The sequence below is a fragment of the Fusarium subglutinans genome (assembly GCF_013396075.1).
Source record: "Fusarium subglutinans strain NRRL 66333 chromosome Unknown NRRL66333_c0000108, whole genome shotgun sequence".
Taxonomy (NCBI): domain Eukaryota; kingdom Fungi; phylum Ascomycota; class Sordariomycetes; order Hypocreales; family Nectriaceae; genus Fusarium; species Fusarium subglutinans.
In genome coordinates, this window is record NW_023502171.1 from 162,402 (window position 1) to 181,117 (window position 18,716).

Sequence of the window (18,716 nt, forward strand, 5' to 3'; positions counted from 1 at the left end):
AAGGTTCCCAGATTCTCATGAGATTCTTCCGCGCCTCGGCAGTTTCCTATTTCGAACCTCGTGTTGGTTGTTTCAAAGATTGTCAAACCAACAGTTTAACAGCGGATGATCGGCACAGTCAGACTCCCGTCCAATAGAATTGCCGGAGAACGACATGATACGAGATGAAAACCCCGGCATTTGCACTAAATGACGACGTAGAATGGACACAGCCCCAAAGGATTCCTGTCACTGTCACATTTCACTGCGAGACCAACAGTATGGTTATGCAGGTGGCCTGCTCGTCCAATTCGTCCGGGCAATTTACACCGTGGTTTGCCAAGATGTTTTAGCATGCCAAGCTCGCTTGGCTTTTTGGGGGGAACGGGGGGAATCTTTAAGGAGGGTTTTGCTGTTCTTTTGGAACATTCTTTGTTATTTTTCCCCTTTGGAATTACTGGTAGACGTTCTTTTGAAGCTTATTTTGGTTACTGTTCTCAGCTGAGCTTGTTTGGTCTTCAGCTTTGCCTTGCCAATTGGGTCCCCTGATGCTTTAGGCGACGCTATTCAGAATGGGCATGGTGCCCCTTAACGTTGTTGACCTCGTAGTGGGCTCTGCGACTGCTGCGGTGGTGTTCACGACGGTGTCGCAGTATGTTCCCTCGAGACGGCTGGAGCTGTGCTCTGAGATTGTCTGCTGGGTTGTTCTTCCTTTTCTTTTCAGATATACTGCTTCACCGAACACCCGAGCGACTTCACCGTTGTTGAATGACCCGCAAGAACAGCGTCATTCATCGTTATCGCAATGGACAGTTGCGTTTGGTATCGTGGCTGCAGCCTTTTATAGAGCTGAGAGTAACACTATTGGCTTCTATGTACGTTGATTATAGAATATTGGTCCGGTGAGATTGTACTGACAGCGGAAGCCTCTCTTGACCCCTCTTCTCCTCACAGTACAGACGTACTTTCAGCCGAGCATATCGTTTGACCCAGTCCCTGCCTCACCTCTCATCAGCACCATCAAGGGCACAACATTAGTCGCTGTCCTCTCAGCGTTCTCACTCTCAAACGGCGATCTCTTCGGCTCCCTGATATCCATAATATTAGTGGCTTCTCTCATAGTTGTCTACAGTATCTTCAGTCCCGGCTTCAAAGTGAGGATATTATCACTTTCGTCGGTTGACATCGAAACGAATAGCAAGGCCATTGCAGGGCGAACCGTTACTCTCCTGTTCACTGCTATAGCTTTCCAGACTTTGGTACTCGGACCTCCAAACAGCAACATCCCTCTCGTACTCTTTACGGGGTTGGTCAAGGCCTTGTCTTGGTTCTTTACCTTTCAGACCGTACGTAGACCTGTCAACCACTTTGTATACAGACACTAATAAACTCAGGCACGACAAACGTCCTGGTGCATAGCTACCATGATAGGAACATTTGCTGTCGCCTGCACCAGAAACCCCTTCTCACAAAACTCCCAACTGCAGGCTTTATCTCACGTCGCAGTCTCGACACTCACCCTCTATCAAACAAGTCAACTCCTCCCCAAACAATCCAAAGGCAAAATTCTCCTTTGGTCCTGCTTATTAGCATCTCTCATTCCCTATTTCTACAACGAATACATGATCCACGACGCAACATTCTCAGCATTCACCTCTCCATCTCACCCCATCAAATTATTAACTCAAGAAGCAACACCACTCTTCCACAGGAAACTCTTAAACCAATCTCGAACATATCCAGAAGCAGTGAAGCAGTACAAGCAGCGATACGGTATTGATCCACCACCTGGTTTCGAAGCATGGTTCCAATACGCCCTGAAGCAAAATTCACCCATCATCGATGAGTTTGACACGATTCACAGCGCCATATCGCCATTTCTGAAAATGAGTGGGAACGAGGTCTCGGAGATGATTAGAAACGTGTATAAAACGCCACAGAGTGAGGTCTGGCTCTGTGAGTTTTCGGGAAAGACTGCTAAGACAAAGTGTCGGCATCCGAGTCGGTCTTATGATCGGCATTACAGCTATATTTTTGATAAGTTGTTATGGAATCTTCCAGGAGTTCTACCGGATGTCAAGTTTCTTGTCAATCATTTTGACGAGCCGAGGGTTATCATACCTCCTCAGGAAGGCAGTGTCGACAAAGGTATCCGACTGAATGATGTGTCGATGAAGCCGACTTGGGATACTTTGACACGGTTTTGCCCGTCACACAAGACCCATCGGGACGACCAATCTAGCCTCGAGACATTCGGACTCCCTTTTGTCAAATATCACCTCTCCGAGTCAGATTTGTGCAAGCATCCAGAGTACAAAGATATGCACGGCGCTTTCATCAGCCCAAAGACCTTTCGTCTCATTGAAGGTCTAGCACCAGTCTTGTCAACAGGTGCATTTTCAACGATGGGCGACATCCTCTTTCCAAGTCCAGCATACGTCGAAGAAGAGTTTCAGTACGACAAGACAAATGATATTCCATGGTCAGAGAAGAAGGACAACCTTTATTGGACTGGTTCGACTACCGGAGGATATGCTCTTGATGATCAGTGGAGGAACCACCAACGACAGAGATTCGTGACTTTGGCACAGAACCTTGGGAAGCAAGAGCACACATACCTTAGAGAAAAAGACGGCATGATCAACAGCGTCAAGTCATGGTTTCTAAACGGACGCTTATACAGCGTCGGCTTCACAAGAATCTTCCAATGCGACCGCAAATTCTGCCGCGATCAAAACACATTCTTCCCCGTAAAACCATGGGCCGACAAAGACGCAGCATTCCACTCAAAGCTCGCCTTCGACCTCGACGGCAACGGTATAAGCGGCCGCTACTACAAGCTCTTGTCCTCAAACACACTCCCCCTAAAACAAGCTCTTCTCCGAGAATGGCATGATGAGCGGTTGGTCCCGTGGGTCCACTACATACCCGTCAGTCAAAGCTTGGAAGAATTACCTGAGCTTGTGAATTACTTGACGTTGAATGAGGCGGGACAGAGGGTGGCGGAGAAGGTGGCGAGACAGGGGAGGGAGTGGATGGAAAAGGCTGTGAGGGAGGTTGATATGACGATTTATACTTGGAGGCTGTTGTTGGAGCTTGCGAGGCTGCAGGATCCGATGAGGAGAGGGAGAGGCTGATCTCCTTTGTCTCGAGGAGTAAAAAAACTGACGACGTTGAATAAAAATATTAGATTAGTAATACTGCTCACCTAAGACTCTCTATTGTGTATAATAAACTTACCTAAACCTTATCGTTATTTAGAGTACAGGTCTCGAGGTTTGTTCGCCCCCCCTTTTTTCGTCCTTGCTCCTCAACAATCGCCTCCTCTGTCATCATCTGTCGTGGTCACAGACTCAGTCCTTTGAAATGTCACCCTCCGTAAGTGCACTGGTAGTCGTTTTCTTTTGGAGGCAGGCGCTGATTCGCTCAGTTGTGGAACAAACATCAAGAAGAAAGCGTCTCGTGATGCACCGTTATTCAGTCTCCACGTGTGTCAACCTTCTCATTGATTGACAGTTAAAGTTTGTCATGTCTCAACAAGTAATACACCAGATATTGCAAATTGACTTCAGCTTCTCCAAGGCAGTATATAAAAATGAGTTTACTGATTTGAAGGAGAATAATATACTTTCGTGATATAATTTAATAGGTAACCTTGTGTGCAGCTTCCTGTGGTATAAGAAGACGCCTCAACACCTACGTTTGCTTTCTTTTCATCAACATCTTTTCTCATCAGGAGGTACTCAATATACAGTGTCAACATAAACTGCTAAAGAGTAACCTAAGCTTAGGTAAGATTTACCTAAATATTTTCATAATCATCACTTACAGTCAAGGTCAGCTAACATCCACACCATCGATCATGAACGAACGCGCCCAAAAGCTTGGCCTTATCAAGCTCCAAGGCACCGGCGCCAGAGCCTGCATGCATCCCGGCGTGCTGGGTTACTGGAAACAGCTCCTCAACCGCCGCCTCGCATGGATCCGCCACCATCGCGACAATCCGCATATCAACCCGGACGTCGACACGAATAAACTGATCAGTGACGTCGACGGGCTGCCTACTTGCGCAAACCTCCCCCTCGAGCCGGACGCCTTCGAGCCGCTTCCGCACTGCGATAAAGACTCCAATACCATCGAGATGAGATTGCTCTTTGAGCCTGCCAACCGCGCCTGGGCAGGAGAGCACGTCGCCCCGAAGCACTTCATCGACAGGGTCACTCATATCCTGCAAGAGAGACCGGCGACGACGCACTTCGCCTGGAGCCGTGTCTTTGACTGGCTTTACACCTTGGACTTGAATAGAGACATCAAGACTCTTGATCTGATGGAGCAGATCATAAAGGCAAGAGGGATGTACGCCCGGGACCTCGCACAGCTTCAGCATTTTGCCGACAATCCGCACACTATCACGCAGCGACGCGACTCGTTGTGCATCAGGACCATGTGCCGTTTGATCGGGCTCGACGTCGACGAGAGGTTCGACTGGTTGTATAAGCCGTTTCTCCACATGCAGCTCAAGTGTCGCGAGAAGTGGATTCGGAATATTATTCTGCCAGCGCACGAAGCTCTTGCTGCGCCCAAGCCTGAGGAGAGAGCAGGCATAGCCGTATATGTCGGTGAGTGTGTGGAGGCATTCCTGAAAGCAGACCACAATTTGCATCTATATCAACAACTTGATGACCAGTTGATTGATATGATGGATGAGGTCCGCAACTCTATACCTCCACTGTAGGATAAACTTGGGTATCTTTAGTATAATTAGACAAGAGTCAAAGGATCGTGGGGCTATTGGTATATTAGGTGCAGTCAGGGTTAGAAAAGTATGGTCACGGTTAGAAATCAACAATAGAGATATGGACCTAAATGCGATATCCATTGCTGTTTGTGTAGGGTAATGCGATGCTCAGTATGCTCACCATGACCATGGTCATATCAGTAATCAATAATTAACCAAGCCTTGGGAGCAAGAAACTCCAGACTATGATTTCAAGCGACATAAATGTTTAGGCCACTTTAGGATAAACTTGAGCGTCTTTCGTATAACTTGGACAAATTATAACCAGTTATTTATCGTACCATGAAAGATAGCATCGGTCGTCCTAGGCACCCGCGGACAGGCGAGACAGGTGACTTTTTATCTAAATGAACTGAACAAGTCTAGCCACACCGTCAAACTAGAGATCACCACTTTAGCCCATCATCAAAGCTCTGTCACTCAGGGGTTTATCCGCTGTCAACGGTAGAACCGGTGGGCGATTAGCACGCAGACTAGCAGGACTGTCATCTTTTGACGTGCGTGAACCCTCTCGCTTACGCTCTGTCGATCATCACGAACATGATTGATGATGCTTTGACCAAACAGCGATCTGGTGGCGATTTCGCGGTGGCCAAGGCTTTTCCGCATTCCTCGGGACATCGGCCAACTTGGTCACTATCGTTTGAACAGAATACTGTGGGCTAGCTACCGTGATTCTTCGGTAGTGGCGGATTTAGTCAATAGCGCGGAGGACGCCGGGGTCTGGACTGCGAAAGTGGATGTGGGATGATATTTGCGATGCCTTGTAATTCTACGAGATTGTGTTTGGGAGTAGTGAGATCGGGTGATGTGAGAAGTGATAGGGCTGATTAATGTTTGTACCTTGTATAAAGCTATCTTGCTGTTGACGAATTGCTGCGTTTGCTGCGTGAATGACAAGATCAACATTTACGCGGCGATGCACTCAACCGAATACTTCACGTGTAAACTACCCCGTCGGTGTTTATTGATGCCTTGGGAGCAAATGAGCGAGTTTTTCCCGTAAATGAGGCACCTGTATCGCTCCGACAAGTACAAACAAACAAACAGTAATCGTAATTTCCAACTTCCGCTTCGGAGCAAGAACTCAGATTCACTTTTACTTACCCTAGCGTCAATGGAAGATTCCGATTGAGTAGACCCAATCAACGTAGCTCGATCTTCAGGTACGCGACGATACACGCTTTGCCTAGCTTCGTCTTCTTTCCCCTGTTTCGTTCTAGCCGACACCACCAACACTATTGACGTACATACAGTTTGGATCTCGTGTTGTTAATCTTCCGGGCGCAGGCTTACCCTAGACGAATGGGCGGGTGGAGGATTGAAGGATCCATACGTGAAACCGGGATCTCCCAATAACGGTCCTGATGAGAGAAAAAAGAAGAGATTTTCTATTAGGCGTTTTGGGTTGAGATTTTGCTGTCGCATCATGATATTGTAATTGATGGACCGTTTCACGCCTAATTGTGGATAGGACAATGAGTGACCCAAGCACTCGGGTGCCCAGTGACAGTGACTAACTGCCAGCGCAATTACTCCGAAGCACAATAGCGCCGTCCGAAACGAAGCGGTAATTTGTGTCTCCATATGGCACAAGCCAATTGCGTTGCGTGCATGCATGTGTCTCCGTCCGATCAATTACGCGACGTCTCTTTTCTGCCCCAATTAATTGCCTCGGACTGATTTTGGCATTTTCCCGAGTTCGTCGTGTTCCAGTCTGTTGGGACTAGACGGGGTCTGTGGCTGGCTGGTAGTGGCAGTGGATTGAGCTTAGGGCATCTTTAGTGCAGAGACTAAGCTACTGGGTGAGGAAGTGAAGTGCACGCGGGGATAAAAATCAACGGCTTGGAAAAGAATGGAAGGGCCAGATCTAAAGAGAATCGTGGCGTCATGTCCGAGCACTGCACGTACACACTGCTTTTGGCACTGGCCAGTGCGGGAGGGAATTGCCCGCGAGTGTGCCGTGCCACTTCCACTGTTGGTGTCAACTACAATACTCTCTAAGTAGAGTGTTGGTGAGGAACAAGACGTATGATTGCAGCGCTAATAACAACAGAGTTTCATTGTCAATTCCCTTCTGTTCAATAACCACGCAAGCCACCTTTCTCTCGCTTCAAGTGTAAATTACCCAGCTGTTGAATGGAAAGCCACTTCGTGTCTTTGCAGTGCGGCCAGGTTAACAGTCCGCCTGTACAGAAACGCCACGAAAACGCCTGGAGATGGTGCTCAGATACGGGAAGCCCTACGCGGCCGATGCGCACTGATACTAAGAATTTGGTGGTGGCCAACAGAAATACTCGTGCGAATGGCCAGGCAGATAAGGTGTGCATGCATAATGAGGAGAACACAGTTTATCTTGTTGGTAACAGTGTGTATGTGAGATTGCCTTTCCGTCCCGGGCCGTCGTCCATCGGACCTACGTCCAATGCTACATCAGCATTTGTTTGTCTCCTCGTGCGAGACGTCAGATTTGCAGAAATACGGGATGTGACATGTTCAATTAACTGTGTTTCCCTTGCTTCTTGTGGAGTAATGGGGGTTTTGGTATTGTTCGATTGGATGGTTTCTTTTCTTCTTCTTACGGGCGGGATTGAGTCTGGCGTCATTCCAGCTGCGAGGGCATGCAAGTCACGGGCTGAAAAAAACGTGATGGCCGGTTCAACGAAGAGAAAAAAGCAAAAGAGTCTCATTCACGCATGCGCAACGGTTGCATAATGGTACGATATATCGTCACTCTGTCTTTCAGAAAACTCCCTTACATTGAATCCTTCACAGCACCACAGTGAGGTTGGTTGAAGCAGCAACAGCAGTGGAGGTCTAAGCAGGGAGATCACGGAAATACTACAGATCAGATTTGGAATGAGAGATGAACAAGAACCATTGATGCCCTAAACTTAACTCAACCTTAATAGCACCAGGAACCTGGAATGCGGCACAGCCGCGCGTAAAGCTTAACGTCTCTCGAGTGCCGTTTGCAAAAAAGAGACCAAAAGTGTTTAAACAGAGTTACAAAAGCCCGCTTGGCCTCAACGCCTCCAAAGATAAAAAAAAGTGGTGCAGCAAACGGGAACGCGTCCCGGCTCGTTGGGACTCTTGGGGTGGAAATTGATTCATCGCATTTAATTGACTTGCATATTATGGGGAAGCAAGAAAAAAAGCAATTATACCATGCATGGCCTCATCATAGGGCTAAGAACTCGTTTACGACACGACTCCTTCAGCTCAAGGAGCAAAGCAAGCTGCATCACAAGGGATGAATGACAAAAGGTTCCCCTTTTCTTTTTTGAGGGGGAGCCTGGAAAGCTAGACTCCTTTAGCGTTGTCTTGATCCGGATCAGAGTTGAGATGATGGGGGGAGACAAAGTTCGGGGCTTGCTTGTTACGAGTCTAGATTTCTACCAAACACTCTCGGGTATAGGTTTCCCCCCCTTGCATTACGCACCCTACTTGACTTCTCCACGTGGCAGTTGAGATTGTTTATACAGTATCTGAGTGTGTATCTGCAGTTGTTTATCGCCTGTATCTTGAGCTGGGCTGAGCTCGTGATGGGGACCCTGTATATATTGGCGAGACGTATAATAAGCAGGGATGGCTGGCTGGCTGGCTGCTTACTGGCATGCATGCATGTTTTTCTTCACCGTACGACGTAAATTGTCATTCATGCGTCGGAAAGGTGGTATTGACGTGGCTGGAGGTGGCATTCAATTGATCATCCAGTCAATTCTCTTATTCGGTTATCTCACGATCCATCCATATCTTACAGTGGTGGGTAGTTAATCGTCTGGTGGAGAGAAGAGGCCAGGGGTCCGAGACATCAGCGCCCTTGAGAAGTAGGGAGCCCTTTTGTCTCTCTTTTGCATCGTGACTCAAATGCAAGGGAAGAGCCAAAAAATGCATACATAAACGAGAGCTTTCCTTTCCTTTCTTTTTTCTTTTTCTTTTGCGCTTGAAGCGATGTCCAATAATTTCTCAAATCCATGTCCCTGTTTCCGCGTTTGGCGTCAGGAACGCTCTCTGTATTCCCGTGGTTTACGTCGCTGTGCTCTAGCGCCAGAGTCTGTCGCCATGGAGGCTTACAGCGGGCGGGTTGAATTCAGTTCAGTTCAGTTCTGTTTAGTGGTGGGCTCGCAAGCTAAACTCCCCCGCTGAGCAGATCTTTCCCATAAAGCAAACCCTTGCGTTTAAAAATGTTTCAGGCAAAAGAGTCATGACTCAACAGAAATATCCGTTTTCTGCAGGTTCTCATTTTGATCTCACAGGGTTTTTTTCTTCTTAATCCCGACTCGAACTTGTGATCGTGATGACCCCCTTGTGCTTCACGCTACGGCGTACTAGCTGGAGGCACTAAACAATAGATCTGGACACAGTGCAGCCTCGGCCAAGCAAGAGCAGCTGAAAAAAAGTGTTGCACTGTGAAATGTGTGACACAGACCCTGTGAAATTTGCTGACGATTGGGGATAAGCCTCCCCCTGCACCCCTGCAAAGCTTAATGTGTACAGGGCCCTGCCCCTCGGGTGATGATGTGATTTGTCCCCGGGCTGTACCTCTGTTACTCTCCAGCACCTAATCACTAAACATTTGGGTGACTATTTCTTCAGTGCTGAGATTTGAGTGTGCTCAGTTATCGTGGGTTGCATGCGCTTCGTCCGAGCGTACATGTCTCTATTGCCTGCCTATGTGCACTACACTACACTACACTGCGCTTTGGTGGTTTCATGTTTGCGATATCTGATATCCTCTGCATCTCTCTCTCCCTACCGCTCTTATTCCCAGTCGGATCGTTATCTTTCCTTGCAGCTCATGCCTTGAATTGGATCCTGTACTTGGCCCAGGCTGGTAATACGCCCGTCCCCGTTTACTTAACGACATCACATCGCGTCGCCCAACTTCCCCTCACCATCGCCAGAGACCCAGGGTCCGTGGCACTTGGTCTTACAGTCAAAGCGTCGATCTGCTCTGTAACAGGGGTCCCCTAGTCCTTGTCGCCTCGATGGGGAGCTGACGGGTGTGGAGACCGCCCCCTGGGATCTTGGCTTGGGCTTGGGGCGTGACGCTACTCGTTCAGGCCGGCAGATCCGTTCCGCCTTAGACAACTTCCGTCAGGGAACACACTCACTCTCTGGATGTACAGTGCGGTACCTGACGGTAGGAATTCTCGACTGGCATGCACCAGACCCGATCTCTGGGTGTGGAACAGGTTCCAGAGAGCAAAAAAGCGCCATAAAGGCTGATTGACCTCCCCATTTTTAAAGCTAAAACAGCTTTGTATCTCTTTTTCCCGCCCGCTCTCGCTCAAAGGGAACAAGATCCCCTCTGTCCCCTCCCCGTGGTCTCCCCATTCGTTCTTATATACAAAATAATGACCGTCGTGGGAACCGCTCAAGCTGCTGCAGAGAGACACGACAAGGAATACTCTTTCATCGAAGCCCTTGCTCTAGGTCCCCGCGAGTCCTTCTCCCTCGTATCAAAGGAAGCTCTTGGTCTGCCCTCATCCTCGAGCAGTCCTGTCCTCCCCGTCGCCCCATCCATCGCTCAGGTCACCACCGTCACACGACCTAGAACTCCTCCTCAGAAGAAGCAAGTCGTCGCTCCTGTGTCCTCGCAGGTCCACGTCGCTACAGCTAGTCCTATCAAGAGCCCTACTCCTCCTGTGCCATCGCAGAAGATAGCTCCCAGTGTTACCACCAATACCACCGCCCCGAGATCGCTCACCAGCAACAACAAAAAGAACAGCGCCATGGCCAACTCGACAAAGGCGCAGAGCGCTTGCTTGGAGCTATGCCACAAGACCACGGCGTTCGGCGACCGCATCTCGGTGCGCATGCTCGAGTATCTCACCATGGTGACCAAGCAGCCCCACGGCCTCAACACCCTCGCCCACGACTTTCTCGACACGTGCGAAATCCTTTTCTCCATCGAGGCCGGGCTCGGCGAGTGCATTCGCAACCAGCAGACCTTCCCCGGCGACGTCATCTCAGAGCTGAGCAAGAAGTTCCGCGTGACGCAGGCCGACTTCCAGCTGCTGGATCAGATGCTCGGCAAGTTCCTCGAGAACGAGCGCAAGGGTGCCATGGGCCGTATGCGCCGCGGCTGGGGTCGCATCTTTGGCGACAACGACATCGAGAAGATGATCAGCGCCCTTGGACGCACGCGCGAGAGCCTGCGTATGAGTGCGCTCATGTTTCAGTGGAGTCTGGGTAATGAGAAGATTGAGAATGAGCTTGGTATCGGCTACACTGGCCTTGCTGCTGCTCTCGACCGCATGGATACCCGTGCTGGCATGGCGCCGAGATCGAAGCTCTCTGACCACGGTGGTTCGCAGTACAGACCTTCTTCTGCGTCGCAACATCGTGGTGTGGAGGGACACAGCGCTATGTCGATGGCCTCTCAGCCCCCATTGCCTCCCCTCCCCTGGACGGAGCGATCGTCGTCTATGCGTGAGGACACACTCGCTGCCTCACTGCACCAGGCGGACGCTCGTTCATTTACTGGTGGTCACCACAACACAGCGAGTTCAATCGCTTCCAATGAGCGTTATCACTCTGGTACCACTGGCACATTTGACCGCATGAGCACCTTTGACGAACACCACGAGGTACGGTCGCAGCACACCGCCGTCTCAGATAGTGAGGTATCTCTCGAGGAGCTTTCGGGTCTGGATCTCAACGGTGGCACAAAGGTCGTGCGACTCAAGGCCGACCCCTTCAGCATGCCCCGCTGGAACCCGAGAAACACCGTCGGCGCCGACGCAGCCAACCTCAAGTCCGCGCTCCTCACCGCCGTGCGCGGCAAGAACCACAAACTCATCGAGCAGCTCCTAGATCGTGGTGTATCCCCCAACACTGGCCCTGATCATCTCGCTCTCAAGGAAGCTGTTCTCAACAGCGACGCCGAGGCCGTTCGTCTCCTCCTCCTCTTCGGCGCTGATCCCAACGGCACTGATCGCGATGGTGTAACACCGCTCTTTGCCTCCGTGGAGAAGTCTTTCCTTGCTGGTGCCGTTCCTCTGCTCAAGTATGGCGCTGATCCTCGCTTCGCTATGGGTGAGGATAACGAGACTCCCCTCGCTGCTGCTTGTATCGCCAACAAGGTCAACTTTGCTCACCTGCTTCTTATCTACGGCGGTGACCCTAATCAATTGACCGCTACGGGCGAGACGCTCCTCAGCAGTGCTATCAACAAGAAGACGCCCAAGAAGTTCATCGATCTTATTCTCGACTACGGCGCCGATCCCGATCTGAAGAGTCGTGAGGGCAAGACTGCTCTCTTTGAGGCTATTCAGAACTCACGCGTTGACATTGTCAACAGTCTTCTCGACCACGGTGCAAACCCCAACTTGCCTGGTCCCAAGCACATGCTCTGGCCCGCCACCTACCAGAGCGCCTGTCTGCAGGCCCTCCTTGCCCACGGCGCCGACCCCAAAAAGGCACCCGGTATCATGGAGCTCGCCGTCAGCGTCAACAACATCGAGTCAGTCAAGGTCCTCCTCAACGCAAAGGTCGACCCCAACCAGAAGAAGGACGGCGTCTACACACCCCTCTGCACATCCATCCGCGACAACCGCCCTGACATCTTCCATCTCCTCCTCGCCAACAAGGCGGACCCCAACGTCCCCGCCAGCGAGTACCCCGCCTTCAAGTGCATCACGCACAACCGTCTTCAATACCTGCCCCCTCTTGTTGAGGCGGGTGTGAACCTCGGCTCTCCCAAGGGCATTGTCGAGACTGCCGTTAGTGTTAACAACATGGAGGCGCTCACATGGCTGATCGAGAAGGGGATGAACCCTAATGATAAGACTCCTAAGGGCCACTCACCGTTGACGACTGCTATCCGCGAGAACAGGGTCGAGATGGTGGACTTTTTGCTCAGCCACGGTGCTGATCCTAATGTTCGCGGTCAAGACTGGCCCGTGTGCATGGCCGTCCGCAACCCCCCTGTCCTCAAGCGCATTCTCTCTGTGCTCGCTGAGCCCCGCGCCTTCAAGGGCGTCATGGAAATGGCCGTCGTCGCCAACCAGCTCGAGTCGGTCAAGCTCCTCCTCGCAGCCGGCGTATCAGTCGAGGACAAGAACGGCGGTGTCTTCTCACCTCTCACATCCGCCATCCGCGAAGACCGCAAGGACATCGTGTGGTTCCTCATCAATGAGGGCGGCGCCGACATCAATGCGCCCGGCGAGCATCTCCCCGTCGTCAAGGCCCTGCGCCGATACCGCGGCGACTCTGAGATTCTCGAGTTTCTGCTCGAGCACGGCGCTGACCCCAACAAGGTGTACCGTGGGTGGAGCGGTGTCATGCAGGCTGTTGAGAACGGCGATGAGAAGATCCTTCGTCTTCTGGGTGAGAAGGCTGGCTTTGATCTTGATGTCAAGGATGAGCTTGACCGAAGTGTCACTGAGATTGCTGCTTCGCGAGGCTGGGACGAGGCAGTTCAGATTCTGAAAGAGTATGCCATGACAAAATCTGCTTAATTTATTGGTACTGCATTGTAAGATGACGAATGCTTGGGATTGGGATGGGGTTGGAGTCTGCGAGATTGCTTTATGGGAATTGGACTGGATTGGACTTGGATTGGATGGTTTGCCTGGTCTTGTGTCCTTTTTATATATATCCTCTTGTTTACCTTGGGCATTTTCTTTTTTTTTCTTCATTTTGTTCATATCCCACTGGTACAGTACTACCATGTATCTGCTTATATTTTCTTTGTCAATCTATTCATTGGCGATAATACAGATGAGTTTTGGAGCATCATGATCCCAGTTGCATGTCCTATTGATCGCGCCCAAGACGTCAAAGTGACATGTAATTTAAAACTTATCTATTTATGTTAAATGCAATTATTTACAACCTGTTTCCCATGTTGACGTGAACAGATTTAATCTGCGTATACGCCTCCAAACCCGCCTCACCAAGCTCCCTCCCAATGCCACTCTGCTTAACACCACCAAACGGCACCCGAGGATCACAATCCTGGCTGCTGTTAATCCAGACCATTCCCGCCTCAATTGCAGCAGCAACGCGATAAGCCTTTTCCAAATTGGTCGTGAAAGCAGCAGCGCCAAGCCCATAAGTCGTATCATTCGCCAACTCAATCGCCTCCTCCTCCGTCTTGAAGGTAGAAATGACAACAACCGGGCCAAAGATTTCTTCACGGAACACGCGCATTGAGGGCTTGACGTCTGTGAAGACAGTGGGGGAAATGTAGAATCCCTTGTCTGAATCTCCGACTTTTAGAGGGTGACCGCCCGCTGCGACTGTGGCGCCCTCTTTTTTGCCAATGTCGATGTACTCCAAGATTCTCTCGTACTGAACCTTGGATACTTGCGGTCCCTGATACGTTTCCTTGTCCCACTGGTTACCAACTTTGCTAACCGTGTTAAGCGTATCAATAAATTCCTTGATGAATTTCTCATAGATAGTCTCTTGCACGAGAATTCGCGACGTGGCGGTGCAGATCTGTCCTTGGTTGGACATGATGCCGAAATGCGACCACTTAACAGCCTGATCAAGTTCTGCATCGTCAAACACAATCAACGGAGATTTCCCGCCTGTTTCGAGGGTTATGTTCTTGAGTGTCTTTGCTGCGACGCCCATGATGCTCGCTGCCGTGGCTGTTGACCCCGTGAAAGCGATCTTGTCCACCAACGGATGCTGCACCAATGCAGCGCCCGTGTCCTTGCCCAGACCATTAACGATGTTGACTACACCAGGTGGAAAACCAGCTTCTTTGATGAGTTCTCCCAGGACGAGAAGACTCAGTGGCGTTTGCTCCGCTGCTTTGATGACAACTGTATTTCCACAAGCCAACGCAGGGCCCAGCTTCCACGTCGCCATTGACAGAGGATAATTCCACGGGATGATCTGCGCAACAACACCAATCGGCTGACGAATCGTATACGCAAACTTCTTGGGCGTTGTGTTAATAGTCTGACCGAACGTCTTATCAGCCCAGCCAGAGTAATAGCGAATAACGCCGACAGCCTCAACGAGATCATTCTCCAGCGTCTCAATGTACGTCTTGCCGTTATCCCAAGCGTCAATAGTAGCGAAGAGCTCGCGCTTGGATTCAATCAGATCAGCGAGTCGGGCCATAAGCTGGCCTCTGTCTGAGGCGGGGAGATCTCTCCATGATTCATGACGCAGTGCGGCTTTGGCTGCTTTGACGGCTTTGTCGATGTCTTGAGAATCTGCGGATTGAACTGTTGCGATTTCTTGTTCGGTGCTGGGATGTGTTAGTGGATGTAGGGAGTGAGGGGTAGGTAGCTAAGGTAGGGGACTTACGCGGGGTCGATTGACGTGAGGGTTTTGTTGCTTGATGAGGGGACGAATTCGTTGTTGATGAAGAGGCCGGTTGGTTGAGACCATTTCACTCCGTTGGGAGCTGTGAGTTCAATTGAGGCCGCCATTTTGGTCGATATATTGTGATGAGATGCAGTGGTTGGTGTTGAAGGACGGTGATGTTTAACTTGGGAGAGGGCCTCTTGTACTTCCTGAGATATCTGTCATAGGGAGTATGATAAATATGACTGACTCTCAATTCACTCCGATATAGAGTAGACCGATGAGAATGGCGATTGATTCCGTCGTCTTGATCGCGCAGACCTTCTCTTTTTAACCAACTCGTGCAATCATCTCCACTACCGAGATAGGGAAGTGAAGCCTACAACGACAGCGCTGCACTCCACTACCCCGCATCTCCATCGACCTGCTCACACTGGGCAAAGAATTACATCTCAAGCGACAGACACCTCATATCATGACTCTAGATAAGATAATGTTCTCATTGTCTATCAATTATCTCATTACAGACTAGCTTACATTCACTTTCGAGCCTCTGCCTCTTCAGCCACAGCCCGGGGAATCTCTTCATCGAGCCCCGTCTCCTTCGGCGTCCAGCCCAAAACTTGAGTGGCGCGACGGGGCTTGCTTCGGGCATTGCTGCCGAAGAAGACTGAACCAGCGGGGAGTGCAGTGTCGACTTCTGGTTTATACAGCTCTTGGACTTCAAGGGTATCAATGAGGCCTTGGTCCTTTGCTGCTTTGGCGACTCTATCCGAGATGTCGGCCCATGTCTAATTTGTTAGTTTTGTCAATTGAGTGAAGTGACAGGACTCGACTTACCAGCTCGCCAACACCAGGAAGATAAATCCCCTCCTCACCCCAGACATTCTCATCTTCACCTCCCTTTGCGCCCTTCTCAGCTAGAATTGTGAATAATCTCGCGAGGTCAGCGACGTGGACATTCGTCCAGGCTGCTAAGCCGCGACCCGCTCTGACGGCATGACCGCGCTCAATCGCGACTTTTGAGAGTGCGGGGATTTGAACGCTGCGCTGCTTGACAGGACCATGGCCTTTGCCGTAAATAATGGGAGGGAGGACAAGGGCCGTTTTGATAGAAGGCGTCTCCTTTGCTATCTTGAGAATGTAGTTGTCTACCACGCGAGAGTCGTGACTGCGGATGAGGTCCAGAATGGAGGAGACGCCATCGAGATCATCCCAGACTTGGCTTGAGGGTTCACCCGGTTTGAAGGACGGAGAGGATAAGTCCTTGACAGGCAGTAAACTCGCACCAGAGATCTGAATCAAATAGCCTGTTCATCATCAGTCCAGTCCAATCCCTCCCATTCATTTTGTCATCGCTTACCATTTCCCCTCTTCGCCAATCCCCGATGAATCGCCTGCAACGACCCAATATGCTTGTTCGACGCAACATCTAAGTTCACCCAAGTCAGCAACACCACACCATCAGAATATCATGAAACATGACTACTGACTCAGTACCACCAAAGCTTGTGAAGCCTCCTGCTCCACGAGCGCACTATCATCTAGGTCGCCCACCACAGTGCGCACTTTCGGATACGCCTTTGCAATGGTCTCAGCTGCGTTGGCGTCGCGCACGAGCGTGGCGATGGTGTACTCGGGATGGGCTTGTGTGAGCTCGTGCAGGAGCTGGCCGCCTACGTAGCCCGATGCGCCGGTGCTGGGAGGGTTAGTAAGCGGAAAGTGAATAGATTTGGGGTATTACAGAAAGATTGAGGTCATTGTGCGTGTGTTTACGTGATGTTGGGAGAGCTGTGCTGTGCTGGATTGAGGTGCTGGAGCTATGGAGATGGGGTTTTATGGGTGTATGTTGTGTCACGGATATTATTAAGCTGTGCACCGCTGGAATTACGACACTGCGGCGATAATGGCGCATGAATTACTTGTTTTTTTTACTTGCATGCGCATGCATCTATCAGCCACTTGAACAATGAATGATGCTATAAATGAGATCAAATGCAGTGCTCGCGGAGACTTACCTTTTTAGTGCTTTGCAGAGAATCCATCCTAGGGAAGGAAAGAAAACACAGGACCTTGACCCTAAGTGATAAAAATATTTAGGTAAATCTAGCCTAGGTTTAGGGGGCACTTTTCTAAGTTTATTTTAACACCCTATATCAAGGTCCGGTGTTTTCTTGCTCCCCGAGGCCATCGTCTCCAGATGAGGAATGCGGCATTGCAAAGTGGAGACAGCCGTATCACCAACTATCAGCCGCGCGAGAAGCAAAAATAGCGTAATAAAATATCTGAACAAATTCTCTGAGCTTTGGAGGGAAGTGTTGATGAACGTGAATTCGAACGCACGACCTGCAAAAACGAAGAGTGGCGCAGGGAAGAGATTTTTAGGATTTTAGGATCGGAGTTATAGGAGGTTTGTAGGTTATAGGTAGATACCACTGCACCACTCTTCGCCGACAGTAGACAGCGTGATTTTGGAATATAAGGGTAGGATACAGACTGAAGACGACGGAATATCAAGGGTGGTCCTATGGAGGCTTCACTACTGACTGCACTTTCAGCACAAAGGGTTGAATCCTAGCGAGGAAGATATCCAAGATGTGCTCACTGCTCAAAGACACGAGCAAATTTCTCGAGATAAACCCATTTCAACCTCTTATTTTGACTGTGAAAAGACAGCTCACTTAGATACTCAAGAACGGCCCCCATTCACATCGTTGATGATTTACATTGTGGCGGTTCTGGATCATTTTGTCAGCCGTAGTGTCGTTCAGCACTGGTAAATAAGATTTCAAGTACATTGCTTAATCCTACATAAAGAACTTTGGACTGTGACTCGGCATGTTGCCGGCGTAGTGGCTCGCCTTTGTAGTCGTGAGATTGGTGTCTTGAGTGTGAAGGAGTTGCGTTGCATTTAGCCCAACCGGTTCTTATTATGTTACATGCTCCACAGAGGCATCCTTCCACGATTACGAAACTCAGGGCTGGACCAGTTTTGCAATGCTCGACAACGTCTGTCTCGTTGAATACCCGCCAGAAACCCTTCACATCTTCGATAGTAGCAGAGGCCCGAATCCTTTGTCAAATGGCACGCAAGCAAGGAATCGAAGCGGCTAGAATTAGAGTTAAAGAACATTTTGTCAGAATCGAGGAGTCGCTTATTGTGTATGTTGAGGAACCAGTCGCTCAGTTTAGCGAAATTCATTATTGTGTTTAACCAAGGCCTAGATGTTGAGCGTACGTCAAAGGAAACAATCAGTCTCTTTAAGAGTCTCGGTTGGTATTGAGCCAAGAGCTTTTTGAGGAGTCGCAGAAATATTTTACATCGAATATCAGAGGACATCCTTTCCTTGTTCGTCGCTATAAATAAGGCTGGTTCAAGACGTCGAGATTCCGATCTTTGTTCCAGGCTCCCGGTCGGCAACACCTACGACACTGGCATTTATCGGCCATCGTGGAAGCTTCTTAGGCAGAAGCGTATATTTTAAATTAGACTATCGTGTCCTCCCCTCGGGGGGCAAGAAAACTTAGACCTGGACATAGGGTATCAAAAATAAACTCAGTAAAGGATATCCTAAACTTAGTAAAGTTACCCTAAATTTATCTTAAGTTACCTAAGTTATTTTGTTACTTAGGATCAAGGTCCTGAGTATTCTTTCCTCCC

The 18,716-nt window shown here is 49.8% G+C and overlaps 4 protein-coding genes across 4 annotated transcripts; 2 read left to right on the forward strand and 2 right to left on the reverse strand.

Annotated features, from left to right (window-relative positions):
- Window positions 1-3,841: 3,841 nt before the first annotated feature.
- Window positions 3,842-4,714, forward strand: FSUBG_8144 (uncharacterized protein; the record flags this gene model as incomplete). Its single annotated transcript, XM_036686521.1, has 1 exon — window positions 3,842-4,714. One exon carries the CDS (start codon window positions 3,842-3,844, stop codon window positions 4,712-4,714), a length of 873 nt encoding a protein of 290 aa, XP_036536411.1.
- Window positions 4,715-10,137: 5,423 nt separating this feature from the next.
- Window positions 10,138-13,245, forward strand: FSUBG_8145 (ankyrin 3; the record flags this gene model as incomplete). The annotated part of the gene is made up of 1 exon (XM_036686522.1): window positions 10,138-13,245. One exon carries the CDS (start codon window positions 10,138-10,140, stop codon window positions 13,243-13,245), a length of 3,108 nt encoding a protein of 1,035 aa, XP_036536412.1.
- A 370-nt stretch (window positions 13,246-13,615) lies between these two features.
- FSUBG_8146 (aldehyde dehydrogenase (NAD+)) lies at window positions 13,616-15,180 on the reverse strand (the record flags this gene model as incomplete). The annotated part of the gene is made up of 2 exons (XM_036686523.1): window positions 13,616-14,996; window positions 15,056-15,180. The coding sequence occupies 2 exons, from the start codon at window positions 15,178-15,180 to the stop codon at window positions 13,616-13,618; spliced, it is 1,506 nt and encodes a 501-aa protein (XP_036536413.1).
- A 414-nt stretch (window positions 15,181-15,594) lies between these two features.
- On the reverse strand, window positions 15,595-16,816 carry FSUBG_8147 (nucleoside-diphosphate-sugar epimerase; the record flags this gene model as incomplete). The annotated part of the gene is made up of 5 exons (XM_036686524.1): window positions 15,595-15,846; window positions 15,896-16,365; window positions 16,419-16,487; window positions 16,549-16,754; window positions 16,800-16,816. 5 exons carry the CDS (start codon window positions 16,814-16,816, stop codon window positions 15,595-15,597), a joined length of 1,014 nt encoding a protein of 337 aa, XP_036536414.1.
- Between the last annotated feature and the right edge of the window lie 1,900 nt (window positions 16,817-18,716).